The 21,493-nt window shown below is 50.1% G+C and overlaps 1 protein-coding gene across 7 annotated transcripts in view; it reads right to left on the reverse strand.

Moving 5' to 3' along the window:
* Positions 1-256: 256 nt before the first annotated feature.
* Positions 257-21,493, reverse strand: part of CAMK1D (calcium/calmodulin dependent protein kinase ID) — a 449,243-nt gene continuing 428,006 nt past the window's right edge. For 6 of the 7 annotated variants that reach the window (XM_033209181.1, XM_033209180.1, XM_033209185.1 and 3 more), the window contains 4 exons: positions 19,869-19,947; positions 11,449-11,536; positions 10,303-10,420; positions 257-7,048 (listed from right to left, as the gene is read on the reverse strand). In XM_033209181.1, coding sequence (XP_033065072.1) covers positions 6,930-7,048; positions 10,303-10,420; positions 11,449-11,536; positions 19,869-19,947 — 404 coding nt within the window. In that variant the 3' untranslated portion in view covers positions 257-6,929. Of the gene's footprint in view, positions 7,049-10,298; positions 10,421-11,448; positions 11,537-19,868; positions 19,948-21,493 lie in introns of all 7 variants that reach the window. The other variant, XM_033209182.1, reaches the window with a different exon arrangement.

Here is a 21,493-nt window from a genome sequence, read left to right on the forward strand (position 1 = left end):
GGGAAGCTTTCCTGTCCAGTGATCATGGAACCTGGGCACCTGTCCCCAACCCCAAAGGCACGATGTGCCGCCCCTTCACCCATCCCTGCCACTCCCTGCTCACGGGGGAGGTGACCTGAAATATTTAAGGGGGACTCCATGAGTTTTGGGGGTCTCCATTCAAACTCCTTCCTTCAAATCCAAACTTCAGGAAGCAGAGGAAAGATAAGAGACATTGAAGCTCCACACCCTTCTCGTGACAGACAAAATGAACATCTGAAGGTGATTAATTGTCTTTATTGGAGGAAAACAAGAAGTCATCAATCTCATTATCATTATGATAGAAATCTTGATATGTATACATGATTGTCAAGGCAGAGAATCATTTGCTACATAGACCCATGAACAATTTTGCAGTGCCGCAAACCTACGGGGGTTAAACTTCTTGCAGAGTTTATTACATGCATGGAATCAATTCACAGTTTCCCTTCTTTTGAACGAACATGTTTTTATGGGAAAATTGAACCAATTGCAAGCCTGGTAATAGTAGATGCGGGGACATTCCTGGTTTTGACGTTGTAATTTTTTGGGAAGCATGCTCACTGTTGGGGGAGCTGAAAGAAGGGAGATTACATTATGTGTAGTGACGAAAGCCAATTGAGAAACTGTTCCAATGTTTATTCTGGACAGAGAGTACCTTTGAGGTCTTCTCACCTGAACGTGGGACTAAGATAAATGTTCTCTGAAACATGGCACCCCATCTCCCAAAGCAAAGACTCTGCTGCAGTGTCACTGCATTTCTCCCACCATCTGGACAGCATTTCATGTCCCTCTGATAGGGCCAAGTGCCCCGGGAAGGAGAGTGGCAGGCGTCAGGGCCGAGAGATAAACATCCGCGCTGATGTTCGTGTTATTTTTTAGCTCTCTCGCAGCCTGGCTGCCAACCACGTCCCAGTGCCCCTGTGCCCCAAAGTGCAGGGCTTCCAGGAGAGCCTGGGAAGCTCAGTCTGTCTAGACTAAGATTTTCCTCCGAGAAGCAATTTAACTAGAGTTTGGGGTTTCTGAGCCCCTGCTGAAGACTTATCTCTAAGACTAAAACCAACTCCTCCTCATGTTCTTTTTTCCTGTCCATAAGAAAATAAAATCACCGTTAAGTAAAATAACATGGCAAATCATCAGAAGACATAATAATCGTATGAGAAGTTCCCCGGAGACAAAAAGGTTAAAAAACGGATATGGCGAATGCAGAAGCGGTGTTAGTACAAAGGGTGAATGCAATCGTTTGTCCCTTTATACAGACACCGAGAAGCCATTCCACAGTTTGCTTTGTCCACAAAACCAGACTCGGCAGCCGCATGCTGAGCGTTTGGCTTCCAAATGCACAGCCTTTTTGGGTTTGCAAAAGCGGAGCTCCCAGAGCCACAAACTGAGCTGCTCCTGCTGGAGGTGGCGGGGAAGTCCGGGAAGGGCTGACTCCTTCCCACTGACTCTGGAGGCATCGGGAGGTGGCCGGGCCTCGGCCAGCATGCAGGACTGACTTCACAGTGGGGCTGGGGGCCCAGGCTGCAGACCGTGATGCCCTGGGACCACCAAGCAGGTGCCCGGGAGTGGGGTGTGGGTCCTTCTCTTCCTCAGACCGCCTGCCTGCTCCCCGCAGTTGAGGCTGTCAAGCTAACTCATCTGCACACTCATTTTCTTGGAGTCTTCAGGAAAGAAACCCTCCTTTTAGGAGTCTGTTTGAGCTTTTCTATCTCCACATTTTCAATTCTGAACATAGAAAGACTGGAATACCTTTTGCAAATGTCAGGCACACCTGCAGCCCCAACCTAGGACCAGGTGCCCCTCAAAAGGGTGGTGGATCACATACAGTATATACATCTTTTTTTTTTGAAACAAACTGAACAGTGTTTGGTCTGGAATGTGTTTAAGGAAAAGGCAAAGTTCGCAGAGTGTGGGTAGACAGGATGGGGAAGAAGTACAGTTTCAGAGGAACATGCAAAGGTTTCGTGCACTGGCTGAATTCAAGTGCCGGAATTCATTTGCCAGAAGTGATTGTGCAAACCTGGGAAACAGGACGTCTTATTTCTGTTTATGAAAAACGGGAGGAGCTTCCCTTTGCCGGCGCTTGCCTTCCTTTCTCATATACAAAGGAATCCCAGTCATGCGCGTGTGAAATTCTGCAAAGCAGCGAGTGCTCTGGCTGAAGCTGAGGCAGTGGCCCTACTTCTACCTTCAGCCCTAGAGCAATGGTTCCACTGTGGCCTCCCCAATGCGAAGACTCATTTCTGGCCGGCCAAGGCTCTGGGGCAGAGGGAGGGGCCACGGGCCATGATGCTTTCCAAGCTAAAGTCTCCCTGCACTGGGATATCATCTTTCTGTTTAAAAATGCTCACAAAACAGCAAGCCCCAGTGGGTTAATCGGGTTAAGCTGTCATTCCATAGGGGAGAGGATCAGGCTGCCTTCCAAAGGGGATCCCCTGGGCTCCCTCCATTCCCTCCACCCCGTGTGCCTGGTGTTCTTGGCTTGTGTCCCTCCCACCTACAATTCATCTGGGGCGTGCTGGACACTAGGGTAGACAGATGACTGGGATGAACAGGAGGTAGGTAAACCGAGTCCAGGGCTCCCTAGGCCAGATTCCTTTCATCCAACTATAGATGTTTCCTATGAGCACAGCCTTGACCAGCATGGCCATCTTTTTCTGAGATGGAGTTTTGCTCTGTCGCCCAGGCTGGAGTGCAGTGGCGTGATCTCGGCTCACTGCAACCTCCACCTCCCAGGTTCAAGCGATTCTCCTGCCTCGGCCTCCCGAGTAGCTGGGATGACAGGCACACGCCACCACGTCCAGCTATTTTTTGTATTTTTAGTAGAGACGGGGTTTCACCATGTTAGCCAGAATGGTCTTGATCTCTTGACCTTGTGATCTGCCTGCCTCAGTCTCCCTAAGTGCTGGAATTACAGGCGTGAGCCACTGCGCCCTGCCCATCTTCTTTTGCTCTATCCTGACTGCCGGGGCCCTGGACACTACACAAAGAGCTAGCTGGAGAGTGAGACCCTCTCAAAGGCCAGCGGTGGCTCAGACGCCCTACCCCATTCTCAAGGTCAGACGCTAGAAGTGACCAGAATTGTGGCCACGGTCAAGAACACAAAGCCACTCTTCCTTTTTTTGATTTTATATGGCATGCTTTGCCATAGTTCTATTCTTTCAAAAGGAGACCTGAAGTGGGAGAATGATGTTTTCTAGTATCCGACGAGGCAGGGGCAGGAGGAACTGGTGAAAATCAGCCACTGCGCACTGCCAGCGCCATGCACGGTCCTGGTGAAAATCAGCCACCGCGCACTGCCAGCACCATGCATGGTCCTGGGGGTTGCCGTTTCTCTAACACAGCAACCTCGTCTCTCCTCAAGGGCTTTTGGTGGTCGTTGCACTTCCCCTGGGTGTGCCCTGTGCCTTTGCACCACTTCATTCTGAGGCTCTGGACCTGTGTGCCCGCTGGGAAGCAGAGCCGTAGGGAGGCAGAGAGCTGCCCAGACTGCAGACGCCAAGGCCACCTCTGTGAAGAGAGCCAACCTGCCGGCCTGTTGGTGCCTGCTCACTATTTGTCTCAATGAATGAAATTCCTATTGCCTCATGTATGAGATGAAGATCCGGGAAGCCAGGGAGCCCAGACAGGCAGCTGAGGGGAAGGCCACTACAGGCCACTACAACACTGAATATTTCAAGTAAAGAAAAGAGAATCCATGTGCTCTGAGAAGGGATAGTGACCACATTGGGGGACTTGGGCTTAGTAAGGAAGCCTGTGGTGGGGTCCATGTGTCCACCCTTAGCCTCAGCCCAGCACCCTGGGTGCACGTAGAAATGCTCAGCTGCTGTGGGTGGAATCTGACCTCGGCGCGGGTCTTAGGACTCTGCGACCCCATTTGTCAGACCTTCACGAAAGGCACATTCTAGGTTTCCTTCTTGTTTTACAATAAATCACACCAAGTGCAGGGCAAAGACAACGTCTGTCTTTTTACCATGAGGCTCTCTCAAAAGCACAAGAGCTCTTCTCTTTCTAAAACAATAGGAAATTAACTCACGCCTGGTGGCCTCGGGACAGTCCGGGTTTCCTGACATCATGCTCGACAGTCGACTATTGGGCTGACACCAGTCACTGCCTCCTCGCATGATGTTGTTGAGACCTGGCGTGTGACAGGCCAAGCACCGCCAAGAACTGACCCGGACAGCGAGCGGGACACCTGCACCACGGCTCACCTTTCAGAGGTTCTGCACTTTTCGGGTGAGGGATACTTTAAAACTAAGTGCATAGAACACGCACCACATATACCTGCTCCTGAAAATACTTCAATCACCAGTAATGGAACTCAGCTTCAAATGCTGCTTTCTGAAAGCAAATAGTTGTACAAAGCACACAGCACAAAGGGCGATTCATCACTATTCATGCACTCATCCTAGGTACCAGATTCAGGTGCATTTTCAGCGCCTGCAGCCTTCTATTACTTCGTCATGCACTGTATGAACTCGAACGTTTCCAAGACACTTGTTAGTAAGCAACCGCCTAGCTCTCCAATACTGCTTATGATATTCATTCACTGCATGGCCAACTCAGGTGACACCTGCGTAACTGGGTCTAATGTCATCTTATAGACCTTTCCAGGGTTTTTAGGTTTTGCAGAGTGACAGCTTGGTTTTTCACCCTGTGAGCATGTGTGGCAGATGCCATGCAGAACTCCTGCCAAGCAGTGGGGCGCCTGTGAAGTGTGCGGGGACAGGGTAGACCAGCTGCCTGTCTTCCCAACTGCTCTTCTCTGTGCCTGCACTGCTGTTCTCAGGGAGCAGGATGGAGCTGCTGCGCCTAGTAACATTGTGTGCGTGTGTGTGTGTGTATGTGTGTGTGTGTGTGTGTGTGTTTACTGGGAGGGTGGAGGGGGGTATCACTCAACATTCAGCCTGTACACAGTCAAAGGTGTAGAAGTGACAAAGATGACTCAACCAACAGGACTTCCCATGACTGGCCAGCCACAGGAGGAGGGCTTGAGGACACAGCCAGCAGTGTCGCTGGGTCGTGATGAGGCAGACCTGCTGGGACACCCTGGTGGACTCGAGGCATTGGATGGGCCTGAGAGCTGAAGCAGAGACACTTGCAGGACCGGCACTTGAAGCCACCTGCCTGGCTCTACAGGGCAGCCTCCTGGAAGCCTCCATGAAATGCAGCTTTCCCTGGGCCACACACTGCCTGGCTCCACAAGGGTGAGCAACACAGCCTGGTTTGCCCTGGATACTCCTGGTTTTGGCATTAAATGTCCACAGCCTGAGAAATCCTTCAGTCTCGGGCAAATGGGGCATTTGGTGACCCTACCACCATGTGCCTTTGATTCTAGACTCCCCTCATCAGTGGGAGGGCTGCAAGCACTGGCTGGGCCTGGCGGAGGTGGTCTCTGGCCATCTCTGTGGTGGCCGGAGTCCTATTAGCCTGGCAGGGCCTCTTCTCCTTACCACCAGAAATGGATCCTTTCCCAAGGCTGCTTCCCTCCCTTCCTTCCCTTGGAAAACATTCATGTGAGAAGAGGGTAAAAATGTGGAGAAAGAACTTTGTGTTGGAGGCCATGTGAAGTGTAAGATTAGAAATGCATTTTTTAAAAAACCACAGAGAAAGAGATGAATTTTAAAACTGCATAGCTGAGCTTTCATCTGCTACCTCTCGTGAGAAATGAGGGTTTTGTGTGGGCCCATTTTCAACAGCATGGCAGCTGGTTCCTTTTGGAAGGGAGGCTTCTGCATCTCTGCAGTGTGGGCATCTCACTTACAGCAAGTTTGCCCTGTGAAGCTGAGCCCTGTGTCTCAGGGGAGCAGGTTTCTTTATTTCTGACTGCTGATGGCAAGAGGCCTCTGGGGTCTCTGGTAGGTGTGGGTTCTGCTGGATGGGTTGCCAGCAAAGGCTCAGTGCAGACGATCCACCAAAGCCCCCTGCAGAGAAGAGAGTCTTGTGGAACTGAGGGGCCCCTCCTCCCGGGGAAGGGGAGAGAAAGAGAAGGAGTATAGGTGAAGTGCACTCTTAGCCTCGGAGAGATTCTTGATCCTCTTATTACATTTTTTGTCTTTTGAGACAGAGTCTTGCTCTGTCGCCCAGGCTGGAGTGCAGTGGTGCGATCTCGGCTCACTGCAAGCTCCGCCTCCTGGGTTCAAGCAATTCTCCTGCCTCAGCCTCCCGAGTAGCTGGGACTACAGGCGTGTGCCACCATGCCTGGCTAATGTTTTGTATTTTTAGTAGACATGGGGTTTTACCATGTTGGCCAGGATGGCCTTGATCTCCTGACCTCATAATCCGCCCGACCTGGCCTCCCAAAGTGCTGGGATTACAGGCATGAGCCATTGCGCCCGGCCGATCCTCTTATTAGAATTTTTAAAAATACCTTTAAATTCTCCTTGGAGGAAAAACAAATCTCGTAAAGGTTAACATAAAACTACTATTAAAGAGGAAAAGATACAGGTCATGTAACTGAGAGATACAGTCAAAGGACATATTTCTTAAAAGGAAAAACAAACCGTAATGCACAATATTTACCAATATTTAAATAATCCAGTTGAAACCTTTTTTTTTTGTCATTAACGAAAAAACACACCATAGACGGTTACCTACACTGAGAAGAGTGGAAACGATGGCGTTGGGGGAGAGGAATAAGAAGGTCCGTTCAGTTAGAGCTTTGCAAGATTCGTATATACAGCACCAGATCCTATGAAATCAGCGCCCCTCGAGTCAGTACAGTTTGTGAGAAATGAACACTTCAGAATTGCAGTAGAAAATATGGCCATAAAAAAACTTCGGTCTTCCAGTCCTATGCAGGAAGGTGCACCATGCAAGGTGGGGTCTTGCTGGAGTGGCTCGCGGCACTGGCGACCCTGGGGCTCCCCATCCCCGGCCCCGCCCCTGGGCCCCACCTCCAGGGCCAGTCACTTGCTTCCAGAGTGCACTGCCGTCACAGTGGTGGGCCTGGGTCTCCGCTCGGCTCCAACTCCTGAGACCCCCGATGAAGAAGAAATGAAACTACAGAGCGTGGAAGGTGCCAGACCTGCAGGGAACAGCAGAAGCGGGCTTCAGAGTTTCAGAGGTCAATTCTCACCCCGCTTCCCACGGCCAGGCATGACAGGGGCTGGGTGTAGGTGGGGGGACTCATTTTTTTTTTCTTGAGATGGAGTTTCACTCTTGTTGCCCAGGCTAGAGTGCAGTGGCATGATCTCGGGTCACTGCAAACTCTGCCTCCTAGGTTCAAGTGATTCTCCTGCTTCAGCCTCCCAAGTAGCTGGGATTACAGGGGCTCACTAGCACGCTGGGCTAATTTTGGTACTTTTAGTAGAGATGGGGTTTCACCATGTTGGCCAGGTTGATCTCGAACTTCTGACCTCAGGTGATCCACCCACCTCGACCTCCCAAAGTACTTGGATTCCAGGTGTCAGCCACCACACCCAACTTGCGGGGAACCAAATTTTTACCCACGTGACTCTTTATTTTTACCTACCTGTGGGAAAGCCTTTGTGATGTGTTCAAAATGCTTTATTCTTAGACCTCTCCTCTCCTTTTCTTGGTATAATTTTAACTGCTTTGTATTTGAAAATGACATGGTTTCAACACTGTGGTACAACAGGTTCCATATACTGAGAACTTAATATGTAGCAGGTGCCAGGCTAGTGTTGACTATATACTGTCATCATACGAATTGTTCACTTCTTACAATAGTTCTGTAAAGTACGTATTTTAAGAAGGAATAAATAATGATACTACCTTCCTACCCTTGATTGGTGTGTTGTGTGTACTCTTGGCTAGAAAGCATTTTGTGACGCAGAGCACTTTGAAATAAGGGTATGGTGGCTCACGTCTGTAATCTCAACACTTTGGGAGGCCAAGGTAGGCAGATCGCTTGAGTCTCAGGAGTTCCAGACCAGCTGGGGCAACCCTGGGTCTACAAAAAATACAAAATTTAGCCGGGCACAGTGGTACATGCCTGTGGTCTCAGCTACTCGGGAGGCTGAGGCAGGAGGATCACTTGAACTCAGGAGGTTGAGGTTGCAGTGAGCCATGATTGTGCCACTAACTCCAGTCTGGGTGACAAAGAGTGAGCGAAAGAGAGAAAAGGAGAGAGGAGAGAGGAGAAAGGAGAGAGGAGAGGGGAGGGGGAGAGGAGGAGAGAGGAGGGGAGGGAGGGGAAGGCAGGGCAGGGCAGGGCAGGGGAGAAGAGGAGAGGAGAAGAAAGAAAGAAAGGAAGGAAGGAAGGGAGGGAGGGAGGGAAAGACAGAAAGAGAAAGAAAGAGAGGAAGAGAAGAAAGAAAGAGAGAGAGAGAGAGAAAGAAAAGAAAGAAAGAAGAAAGAAAAGAAAAGAAAAGAAAAGAAAGAAAAGAAAAGAAAGAGGAAAGGGAAGGGAGGGAGGGAAGGAAGGGAAGGAAGGAAGGAAGAGGGGAGGGAAGGAGGGAGAGAAGGAAGAGGAAGAAAGAAAAGAAGGAAGGAAAGAAGGAAAAAGAAGAGAAGAGAGAGGAAGGAGGGAAAGAAAGAAGGAAAACAAAAGAAAGGAAAGTAAAAAGAAAAGAAAGAAGAGCAAGAATAGGGATGTTCACCTATTTCTGTGCGAGCTCAGCAGTCCCTGGCCTAGTGGTGTTCCTCAGAGGCTGCCCTGAAGCCCTCCCCCAGAGGACGTGCAGGCATCAAAAGCCTTGACATGAGGGGCCTCAGCTGCCACTGAGCTTCTTGGTGCAGGCCCCCAGGGAGTCTGTGTGCTCAGACATGGGGACAGCCATACAAGGCATGCACCCGATGGGCTTCGCTGCCAATGCCACTGTATGAATCTGCAGAGAAAGGATCCATCGTGGGGTTCCCTTTGACCAGAGGGTGGAAAAGATTCCGAGTGACAGGGGAGCGTGGATCTACGGTATGTCAGGGGGCGCTCACAGAGATTTCTTGGGAAAATTTAAGGGCTGGATGGTCCCAAAAGAGATGGGAGATTCCTTAGAGAGGAAGGGAATCCTTTTCTGAGCCAAAGGGGAAGGAGCGTGATCACGCCCAGGGTGAGACAGGGCTGCTCCATGGTTAGGGAGATCAGGGCCACTGCTCTGGCGTGGAGAGGACCCACGGGAAGGGCCAAACAGGAGGTTATTTCCACAGAGAGAGGAGGAGTTGGGGAGAGAAAGAAGGAGAGTGTAAGTGTGCCTTCGATGATGGAATAGTGCATGCAAAAATGAAGGACAATGAAATACTATTACTTTTATTGCAAAGTCGATGCCCTTCAAGCAAACGAGCTCAAATTATCATTGTCTGCATCCAAAATATTCCATACATTATGGAAGTCAGGGATAGGAGGCTGTCCTGAGGCTCTGCTGTCCTTTCCTCAATCTGCAAGAGTGACTGCATGATGAGAGGTAAATCAGAGGGAAGGACGGAGACGGGAAGGAGTCCAGGCCTTTATCCAGACAGACAAGGCTGCGAGGACTTGAGCCCTGGATTCCTCAACTGTAAATGGAAATGCAATACCTAGGGTTCCACAAGTGTTCAATGATCTATTTATTTATTTTTGGAGAGGGAGTCTCACTCTGTCACCCAGGCTGGAGTGCCATGGTGCGATCTCGGCTCACTGCAACCTCCCCTTCCTGGGTTCAAGCGATTCTCCTGCCTCAGCCTCCCGAGTAACTGAGATTACAGGCGCCCGCCACCATGTCCTGGCTAATTTTTGTATTTGAGTAGAGATGGGGTTTCACCATGTTGGTCAGGCTGGTCTTAAACTCCTGAACTCAAATGGGCCTCCTGCCTCGGCCTCCCAAAGTGTTGGGATTACAGGCGTGAGCCACCTCACCCGGCCCAATGATTCCATGTTAAAAAAAAGTCCTCGGCCGGGCGCGGTGGCTCAAGCCTGTAATCCCAGCACTTTGGGAGGCCGAGGCGGGTGGATCACGAGGTCAGGAGATCGAGACCCTCCTGGCTAACACGGTGAAACCCCGTCTCTACTAAAAAAATACAAAAAAAAACTAGCCGGGCGCGGTGGCGGGCGCCTGTAGTCCCAGCTACTCGGGAGGCTGAGGCAGCAGAATGGCGGGAACCCGGGAGGCGGAGCTTGCAGTGAGCCAAGATCGCGCCACTGCACTCCAGCCTGGGCGACACAGCGAGACTCCGCTCTCAAAAAAAAAAAAAAAAAAAAAAAAGTCCTAGGATCGCACGACATGGGATTAAGTATAGAAAGCGCCTGGCAAACAGGAGGTGCTCGGCAGATGCCGGCTGCCTCCTCTCCACCCCAGGCTCGTCTTCAGTGTCAGCTGAGGGATTCTGGTTTTGCTACATACGCACAGTCTTTTTGGCTGGCCAAACTGAGGCTGCTCGAAACACTTGCATTGGAACTGTCCAGGCTGCTGCCGAGGTGTAGTTTTCTCATATGTCTCACGACGGCCGTGGCGTTAAACGCTTGCTGAAATTTCAGAAAGGAAAAAGGCAGACAAGTATTTCAGCTCATCAGAGAAGCCTCCAACTGTGTTCTCTTGTTTATCACGTTAGCCTAAGCATTTCAAACTCCTTACATCATGCTCATGCTACTCAAGAAAGCGAGCTTGTGTCGTCCCTTCTTCCAAAAGTACACTGATTTATGAAACCCTTCCCCCAACTACATATTTTAGAGACTTAACATAGTTTTCTTCTGACATCATAAATACATAGAACAAATGTAAACCAATTCTCTCTGTAATTTAAGAGATGTGACCTTTAGAATAAAAGGCATATTATAATACCTTAAAAATGTGAGATTTGAAAATGGTTTTTATTTTCCTAGTATTGATACTTTTGTCTGATTTAGGTTGGAGTAAAAGTAATGGCAATTTTAATGGAAGAAACCGCCATTACTTTTGCGCCAAGCTAATAATAGCATTTCCTATGAATAAAGCAGGCCAGCAAAATTCGTTTTGTTTCCCTCCCATCTTTCACCATTGGCCCTAATGGCAAAATAGCTAGCTCTGAATTGCCCATGCTGATTGGAACACGGAGGGGAGGTTAGGTGATCAAGAGATTAGGAAGCTAGGTAATCAACAGATGATCACAAGACCTCTATGGTTTAAATCTGTCAAACCTTTATCAGCAAACATTGATGAGCTGAACTCAGATTTCCTGTTTTTTCTCCCTCCATATCGCTTTAATAAAAGTCAACTATTCAAAGTTCTAGCAAGATGAAGACAGACAAGGGCGATGGGAAGACAAGGATGATGTTGCTTAAGAAACAGCAGATGAGGAAGAGCTGGCACTACGGCTGTTTTTGATCACACAGGGAAGTGTTTAATTGCACACTCCATCCCTCTTACACTGTAACAGTCCAAGTCTTTACTACTTGTGTTTAAAATTAGCAAAATTACTCAGGTGAGGTTCTGGGGATTTCAGAAATGCTCGGACTGCAGGGCCAGTGTCATGAGCGGGTTAATCCACGGGGAATTTCATACACTCCACACTTACTCTCCATTTGCTCTTGGCGAAGTTCTTCCGGATCTGGGCGCTGACGGACTCGTGGATGTTTTTGTTGAGGGCCGTGTCACCAGCGATCCTGAAACAGAGGCAAAGGCGCTTCTCTGAAGTGCTTCTTCTGGGCCCTGACACTGGGTCCCATAAAGGGGACTCTCACCTTAGCCTCAGGAGAGCCAAGGCCTAGTCGGGGACAGGGTGGCTGGTCACTGCCCTTCCAGGCTGCTGATGTCATCACCTGGCCATCCCCTAAACCCACCCATTCTTATCCCGCACCACAAAGTCCTATCCCAGCTTCTACACTCTGCACCCTCCCCAGACCTGCCAGCACCCTCCTGGTTGACCACTCCCTGGCTCTCCCTTTTTCTTTCTTTGGCCCCAATTCCTGCAACATCAGAATCCACAGTGACAATGTTTTCCATCCTTCTCCCTACCCCTCACCCCCTGTGCCTCCACACAAGCTTTTGAGCCACCATGCACCGCCTCCAAAGTCTCACACTTGTTCCCCAACTGGTCTCATCACCAGACCCCTTCCTAGCCTGGCTTCCCAGCTTCCTCGGACCCGAGGTCCCTCCTCTCTGCCTTCCCCAGGGGCTCAGATCCCAGGGCACCACTCACACCCGTGGGCTCTCAGCTTCATCTCAGCAGAGCTGAGCCCTGCCATATTCTGCTCGGCAACACCTGCGAGGCCATGCCCCACATCTGCTCCACACTGGGTGACAGGATTCCCAGCTCCACTCAACCCCTCCTGGAGCATCCTCCACCCCTGCATCTCCTAGAAATTCTCGGAACTTCAAGGACGGCATCCACCCTGCATTCACCTGAGCCCTGGCAGCCCCGGGTTAGCTTTGATTTAACTCTAGCTGATTCCTGAGCCTGCCACGAGCAGGGAAGAACTTAGGTTTGCTCCTGGCGTTCTCTCCTGACAGTACCCTCCATCCCACTCTTTCCTCCCTCTGCTGTCTCTTTCTTGGGTCTTACAGCCTCCCCCTCTCTCTCGGCTCACAATCTCCAGGCTGAGAATTACCTGGCAGTCTCCCAGCTCTTCCTTCCCTCACGCACACCCTTCTCCATCACAGCCTCCTCCTCTCCCTACAGGCAGCCACTTGGCCTTTCCCCCAGGGCCGCTGTGCTCTGCTCCCAGTCTTTCCTGGACTTTGATCCTTCCCTCTTCCCTTCCCTCTAAGCATCAAACTATTCAATTCTGGGTTAGTAGCATCTGACACCTAAGAAAGAATTTCATGAATCTTGCAGAAGTTAAGGGGATCAGCGTCAGGGACCAATTTTACAGGCTGGAAGGTAACTGGTAAAGGGAGGAAACCTCTCACCCCCCCGACACTGACTGCCCTGGACACAAAACAGCCCAGACACGGCAACCGTCACTTCCAACTACTTCAGGAGATGAAAGGAACATAGCTCAGGCATATTCAGACAAGAGAGCATCCCAGCCAGACTTTCTTTCCCGTCAGGACTGCAAACAGGGTGGACAGAGTTGATATAAAATCGGTGCCAGGCTGGCCTAAGTTTAGAATCCAGGCTGATGTTCCCAGCTCAAAACAACTCTCCCCCACCACCTTTTCCCAGCAGGGCTGCAAACACACAGCCAAGAGGACATGCAGGAAATATCTTCAGCGAACCAGTTTCCATTTCCAACAACTGTCAACTGCCTTCCTTCCCAGACACATACTCCTGAAACAGAAATAGTGTATTTGAACGGGCAACTACATCTGAAACAAGAGTAACAAGGAGGATGAGAGAATGGGAGACATCTTGATTAAGCTTTTTCTCCTGGAGAGGCCAAGGGAGTGATTCCTCCTGGACCCTATTGAAAAGCTGCATCCTGAGACAAGGATGCCAGTCCAAGCTTGCAGTGGCCAGCTCTTTCTCAGAAACGACAAGGCCAAAGCGGTGGGGAGTCTGGAATTCCTCAGGCTGAGCACTGCTGCAGGGCAGAGCTACGCTCCAAAGCAAACAGGCTGGTGCTGGGGTCGGGGAGACTCTGGGCCTCGGGGTCCACCTGTCTGTCTGCAGTGCGGTCTCAGACACCATGGACTGCGGCCTGCTGCCTGTACTCTGTGTCCCATGCTCTAACTGTGGGTTCACAGGGGCCCAGATGTAAGAAAACAGGAGCTTCTAATTATTTCAGAAATGCTTCATGCTTATTTCCCACAGTCCTGGGCTGTGTAGCAGTGGGGAGTCCAGCTGGGCAGAAGGTGGCCCCCAGGCTCTGTGTCACACTGTCTTCCTGCAGCAGTGCAGCCACCTCAGGCCACAACAGCACACGGTGGCCCTCCTCAAGTACAAGCTGCAGTGACAACGGTGATCCCTGCTCATGATAAGCTGGGAAACTTGCAATAGTAACATCAGGACAGCACTGATACTCACTGTCACTAACTTCAGCACGCTTTGCCAACAAAACCGGAGGCATGGAGTCTAAACACTGGAAGGGATCCTAGTGATCAATGCTTCTGATACAGCAGGATTGCTTTATAAATCTGTATACACACACTTAGGCAACGCTATGGCTGAACATACTTCATTAATGTCTCCCTTGCTTTTCTGTTTTCTTGTTTTTTTTTGTTTTTTGTTTTTGTTTTTGTTTTTTTTGATATAAAGAGTCTCGCTCTGTCGCCCAGGCTGGAGGGCAGTGGTGCAATCTTGGCTCACTGCAACCTCTGCCTCTGGGTTCAGGTGATTCTCCTGCCTCAGCCTCTCGAGTAGCTAGGATTATAGGCATGTGCCACCATGCCAGGCTCATTTTTGTGTTTTCAGTAGAGACAGGGTTTCACCATATTGGCCAGGCTGGTCTCGAACTCCCGACCTCCAGTGATCCGCGCCTGCCTTGGCCTCCCAAAGTGCTGGGATTACAGGCATGAGCCACCACACCTGGTCAGTTTTCTGGTTTTAACACCTACAAGAACAATGCAGATGGCATTTACATAATCACACCTTTTACAGCCTATCTCACTATCCACTGCTCACAGCTCATAGCATAGTCTCCCTCGCCTTTCATGCTTTTGTGTTTTGTGTGTGGTCTCTTCTACCTTCCTGGCTCTGAGTCTGTGCTTTTCCAGCCACCTGCTCAAGATGGGCTCGGTGGTGCCTGGCATATATCCAAGACAGCACTTGCCAGTCCTGGGCTACCTCCTAATTCCTACAGCCAACCGGAGCTCAGGTGGCTGGAGCCCAGAAGACAGGAGCGGAGGTTCGGTGAACATTCAGGAACGTGAACTTGGCTACTTGGCTAGGCCACAGTACCCAGATATTTGGCCAAATACTAGCCTGATGTTGCTGGGAAAGTATTTTTGAGATGACACGAACATTTCAATTGGTAGACTTTGGGTCAAACCGACTAGAGTCCATGCCATGCGTGGACCTCGTTCAATCAGTTGACGGCCCTCATTGAAAACAGGAAGAGGAACTGCTGTCTCCAGGCTGCCTTCAGACTTGAGCTGCAACATCAGCTCTTCCCTGGGTCTCCAGCCTGCTGCCCTGTCCTGCAAATGTTTGATTTGCTGGTCCCCACAACTGCATGAAACAGGCTTAAATCCTTAAAATAAATTAATCTCTTGCTCTCAGTGTCTCTTTCTTATCACTTCAGTTTGCTTATCAATGAGCCTAGAGCTGAATGCTCAGAACCACTGAGCTGGTGGAATGAGCTCTGGCCAGGGCTGCCCTGTAATGGGGCCTGGGTTCCCATCCTGGTCCTGGCCATTCCCTACACTGTGGCCATCAGTCAGCAGCCTGTTGGGACCTGAGCACACACCACAGAGAGAATGGCCATCCTCAGTGAAAGGGGTGGGAACCATCTGCTAAGAGGCCGGCTGCCTTCCAAGGGGGAGCTTTGCAAAGAGCCCTCTCCTGTCTGGAGTGGTCTGGGTGCTAAGGAAGGTCTCCGTGATTGCCAAGGCCTCCCCTGCCCTTGGTGGCCCTGATGACATTGGAAGAGCAAATGTGGAATAAGAGATGATGCTCTCAGGGTGTCAGGGATGTGCAGAGACCAAAGCTTCCAGAATGACGCCGCTGGTGAGGCGGGGCCCCTGTAGGGACGACTCCACATTCTGCCAGCTCTCACCTGAATCTGTGTTCTCCTTTGCCCTGGCAATTTTACAGAAAGGAGACAAGTCTATCATAAATGCAGGCAAGCGAGAGTTTCAGCAATGCTTAGGTCAAGTGCATTAGTTTTCATCATTTTCCAGGGTTTGACTTCTTGGGAGGTTTAAAATGTACTGTAGGCGGGGCACGGTGGCTCACGTCTGTAATACCAGCACTTTGAGAGGCTGAGGCGGGTGGATCACGAGGTCAGGAGACTGAGACCATCCTGGCCAACATGGTGAAACCCTGTCTGTACTAAAAACACAAAAAATTAGCTGGGCGTGGTGGTGGGCACCTGTAATCCCAGCTATTTGGGAGGCTGAGGCAGGAGAATCACTTGAACCTGGGAGGCAGAGGTTGCAGTGAGCCGAGATCACACCACTGCACTCCAGCCTGGTGACAGAGTAAGACTCTGTCTCAAAAGAAAAAAAAAAAAAAAAATAGAAACTGTATGGTAAAAACGATAAAGCACTGACAGGCTCACATGCTGTGACGTCTTGTGATGTGACACAGGCTGATGACTCGGAAGTCTTTGTCTCTAGCTTGACCTCTTTCCTGGACTCCTGACTCAGTCAGCGGAGCGCCCACCATGGGTCTCGATTGAGACGGCTCCCAGCACCTCTGGTCCAGTGTGGCCCAGGCTGAGCTCACTCCTCCAAGTCTACCCTCCTCCTAGCACAATCATCCCCCAGTCCCTTAAGCTGGAAACGTGGGAATCATCCTAGACCCTTCTCTTCCTCACCTCACCCTGCCACTGCTCTGCCCAAACCCTGTGGCTTCTCCGTCCCTGAGAGTCACTCACAGTCCTCCCCGCCCCGCCCCATCCCTGCCATGCTGCCCCGCGCAGGCCACGGTCAGCCTCCTCTGGGCCATCCCCCTTTCCGCCTCTAGGCCGCACCTTCCAGCCACCCTCCCGCACCCCATCTCCCACCAGATTGGGTTTTCTAAAATCAAACCCGAGCACCCTGCCTAAGAGATGTCAGGGACCCCACTGCCCAAAGGAAAAGGTACAAATTCCTTGGAAGAGTCATCAATTAATGGCAGCCTGTAGGTATCACAGACGTGTCTGGTGCAACGCTTCTTTTTTGTCACACGTATTATCTCACATAACCCCTTGAAAAGTCCTGCGGGGTCTGTATTATTGTTACTGAAGATCCGATTCTACAGGAGCAGCCCAAAGGGCTTAGGAGCTCGTCCACACGGGTAGTGAGTGGTGAAGCCAGGACTTAGAGCCAAGCAGGCCAGGCCAGGCCCCTGCCCTGCCTGCAAGTTCCTGCCTTCCTTCCCAGTCTCATTTCCTGCCTCCTCCATCCTCTCCTGCTCTGGAATACCACATGTTCACGGTACCATGAATGCACGTGCAGTTTTCAGCTCCCATGTTGTAGGCCCAGATGCTCATCTGCCTGGAATCCACTCCTCTTCCCGCTGGCCTGGGGGAAGCCTTCTCATGGTGCGGCACTCAGCACGGGCACCGCCTCCTGCCGGGCCCTCTGTGCTCCTCTCCCAGCCTCCTCAGGAAAACTGACCTCTCCCTTCTTGGATTTTTCCAAAATGTGTGGTGAAGGAGAGAGCAGGTGTTAACTGGCCTTCTTCCTACCTTCTACAGAGCAAGTATGGATTATCAACAAGCACTAGGCTCATAACCTTCCCTTTTTTATTGAGGTCATTTTTATTCTTTATAAGACAAATCTCAAAAGTCTTTCAGCTTTAAAGGTCTAATGTTTATAAAGTAAGAAAACCATTATTACCTTTCTCGTCGCATACTTTGACTACTGCCCAAAGTGACTTAAACAAAATCAAGACGATACACAATCACAACTGTCCACTTCTTCAGAACATTCTTTCTTTCTCCCCTAAGCCTTTCCTTTCTTCCCCTTTTCTTCTCCTTCCAGTGTGATGGTGAAGAGAATTCATTTTGGAATCAGATAGTTTTGACTGGAATCCTGGCTTTGCTATTAGCTAGCTGTGTAGTCTTGGCTAAGTTAATTTATCTTTTTTTTTTGAGACGGAGTCGCCCTCTGCGGCCCAGGCTGGAGTGCAGTGGCACCATCTTCGCTCACTGCAAGCTCTGCCTCCCAGGTTCCAGTGATTTCCAGGCCTCAGCCTCCCCAGTAGCTGGGATTACAGGCACACACCACCATGTCCGGCTAATTTTTGTATTTTTAGTAGACAGGGGTTTTACCATGTTGGCCAGGTTGGTCTCGAACTCTTAACCTCAAGCCGCCTACCCGCCTTGGCCTCCCAAAGTGCTGGGACTATAGGCGTGAGCCACCACTCCCGGCCATCTCTCTATTTCTTTATCTCGGAAACGAGAATACAACGTCACAGGGTTATTATAAAAGAAAAAAAGAAGATAACACATTAGAGCAATTAGCCCAGTGCTGGAATATAATAGACAGTCAATAAATGACAGGTGCTATACACTGAAATACTGTGAAATGGGGTCGGGACACTGCCTGTGAGCAGGTCCCTTTTAGAAGGCTGACCAGCACACAAGACCCCAGGGGAAATGCTACAGAGGATGGCGGGGTTCACAGGGGGATGGTTTTCTGGAGTGATTTTTAGGGGGATTTTCTCCTGATCTCAAGGTTTTCTCTATTTATTTTCATTATCTTTGGTATTTTACGACTCTCGGCATTTGTTTCACAATGGATGCTTGTGGTGCTTACATAACAATCACTACAGGCTGGCGCAGTGGCTCACACCTGTAATCCCAGCACTTTGGAAGGCCGAGGCAGGTAGATCACCTGAGGTCAGGAGTTTGAGACCACCCCGGCCAACATGGCGAAACCTGTCTCTACTAAAAATACAAAAAGTTGGCTGGACATGGTGATGCCTGTTAATCACAGCTACTTGGGAGGCTGAGGCACGAGAATCCCTTGAATCTGGGAGGCGGAGGCAGCAGTGAGCCGAGATTGCACCACTGCACTCCAGCCTGGGTGACAGAGACTCCATCTCAAAAACAAAACAAAAGAAAACAATTGCTAAAATTAAGCATTTCTGATGGACCAGAGTTTCTGTGCTAAACCCTGTACATGCATCATCTTTGGTATTTCTTATGTCAGCCCTGCGAATTAGGTATTGTTATTCTCATTTTAATAACAAGGAAACAGAGGCTCACAAAAGTGTAAACCTAGCATTGCAGCTAGCTGATAGTGAAGCTGGTTTCTAAATTAGTGGCACAAAAGCAAGGTAGCCTCACGCCCACTGCTGAAAATGTGTAGAATACCATCAACTATCAATTAGTCCCTCTCGAGCTGAAGAAACACAAATTTGAAATGCATCTTAAAAGGTAAAAAATATGTAACCTCATTTAACTACCTAATAATAAACTCAAGGAATAAAACTCTGTTCATAACGCCTCATTGGACGATTACCTTCAATATCTCTAAAGATTTTCTGTGAAGCGCAAAAGTCGCTATCTTTTGCATACTGATACAGTCTGACTGTGTTCCCACCCAAATCTCATCTTGAATTCCCACGTGTTGTGGGAGGGACTTGGTGGGAGGTAATCGAATCATGGAGACAAGTCTTTCCTGTGCTATTCTCGTGATAGTGAGTGAGTCTCTCACAAGATCTGACGATTTCAGAGAGAGGAGTGTTCGCCTGCACAAGCTCTCTCTTTTTGCCTGCTCCCATCCATGTAGGATACGACTTGCTACTCCTTGCCTTCCACCATGATTGTGAGGCCTCCCCAGCCATGTGGAACTGGGAGTCCAATGAAACCTCCTTCTTTTGTAAATTGCCCAGTCTTGGGTATGTCTTTTTTTTTTCTGAGACAGGGTTTCGCTCTTGCTGCCCAAGCTGGAGTGCAATGGCGCGATCTTGGCTCACTGCAACCTTTGCCTCCTGAGTTCAAGCGATTTGCCTGCCTCAGCCTCGCAAGTAGCTGGGATTACAGGTGCACGCCACCATGCCCGGCTAATTTTTTTGTGTTTTTAGTAGAAATGTGGTTTCACCATGTTAGCCAGGCTGGTCTCAAACTCCTGACCTCAGGTGATCCGCCCACCTCGGCCTCCCAAAGTGCTGGGATTACAGGCGTGAGCCACCGCGCCCGGCCTCAGGTATGTCTTTATCAGCCGTGCGAAAATGGACAAATGCACATACTAACTTCTCATGGTGCTCCCAGAAGCTGTGTCCTGGGGGCACAAGAGTTCAAATGCTGGCCTGGGGAGAGGAGGAAAGTCACCGGCCAGAATGAAATGAAATTTGTAATAATCCTGTGTGGATTTCATAAATGACAATAGCCAACAGGAAGTTTCATGCCCCTCTGGGTGGCATTAAATGGCACGGTCTGCCGAGCAGGTGCTTTTCCTTACCATGGGTGCCGAGCTGCCTGCTCACACGTGTATCTTTTATTTGGGTCCTTCTCCATCAGGTTCCGAATGAAGTCTTTTGCTGTTCAAAAAGAAGGCACAAGGGAAGGAGTCACTTTGCGACTTGAGATGTGACAATATCATCCCACCAGGTCTTCAGGAGGAGCGTGTGTAGCATGAAAAACAGGAGACCAGCCCTCCACAGAGACTACTGTACCTTGGACACAAAGGCACCAGCAAGTGGGGAAAAGGAAAGCCAGGGCTTGGCACTCTAGGGTGGCCCAGTAGTGAGGAGGCCGCCTGGGACCCTGACTTCCAGCTCCAAGGCCCTTACTTCTAGTGGCTAGTGATACCTTTGGTTGAGAGGAGAGAAGTATCTTTGTAATCACGTGCCTCTAATTAGGCCATCACTGCCTTAGAGAACTGTTTTGGTGACATCATCTCCATATGTTAGATGTGGCTGATTCAACGAAACCTGCTGAGTGCCTGCTTAGCCCACCAGGTCCTGAGCTAGGTGCTGTGGATACCAAGTCCCCAGAAAGCACCACGTGTGGCCTACCTGGGCTATTACAAACCCTGGAGCAGGAAACTGCAATGCAGTGAGCTGCGCCCTGCTGGGGCAAGTGGGGAATACCTGGCAGCCCAGGAGAAAGGATGGCCCAGAAGCAGGACCCTGGGAAAGTGAGGGGCCGGGTGGCAGAACTGATGACCTCATAGGTCAGGTCCAAAACCTGCTGCACTGCAAGGTGTGGCCCCTCAATGCCCACAGGACTGGGCTTCTGCGGGAAGGCTGTGCTCTTCTGAGGTCAGAAGGAAAATATTTCCTATGTGGCTCTTTCCTGTAAGCCTTGTACAACTATACTCCGGGCCTAGGTTTTGGATGATTGAAGATGAAACCAAGGCATTTCCACTCAGGAGGAAGTAACACAAATAATAAAATGCTCTCTTTGAATAGCCCACAGAGACCATAACACATTGTCCCACTCATGATCTCATTTCATCCTTCTGCTATGCTCTACGGTAGATGGAATATTGTTACCAGCTTCATCTTACCAGCGAGGAAACTGAGGCTCAGAGAGATTTCATTAATCTACACAGGCCTTGGTTTTGATCTTTATCCCTGAGGAAGAACAATGAACTTCCCCAGGAAAGTTTCAGTGTGGCATTTCGAATCCCAGCTCTGCCAGTTACTAGTTGTATGATTTTGGTCAAGTTATTTCACCTTCTGGAGCCTCGGTTTCCTCATCTGTCAAATGGGGATAATAGTAATACCCGCCTGACAGGCTGTCCTGAGGACTGAGTGAGGCAGCACACATACAGAGCGTCTTGTGCTCAGCATACAGTCAGCGCTCAATAAATCTTTTTTTTTTTTTTTTTTTTTTTTTGAGACGGAGTCTTGCTCTGTCGCCGGGGCTGGAGTGCAGTGGCCGGATCTCAGCTCACTGCAAGCTCCGCCTCCCGGGTTCACGCCATTCTCCTGCCTCAGCCTCCCGAGTAGCTGGGACTACAGACGCCCGCCACCTCGCCGGCTAGTTTTTTGTATTTTTTAGTAGAGACGCAGTTTCACAGTGTTCGCCAGGATGGTCTCGATCTCCTGACCTCGTGATCCGCCCGTCTCGGCCTCCCAA

The sequence above is a fragment of the Trachypithecus francoisi genome, unplaced genomic scaffold (assembly GCF_009764315.1).
Source record: "Trachypithecus francoisi isolate TF-2019V2 unplaced genomic scaffold, Tfra_2.0 Lachesis_group9, whole genome shotgun sequence".
Classification (NCBI taxonomy): Eukaryota; Metazoa; Chordata; class Mammalia; order Primates; family Cercopithecidae; genus Trachypithecus; species Trachypithecus francoisi.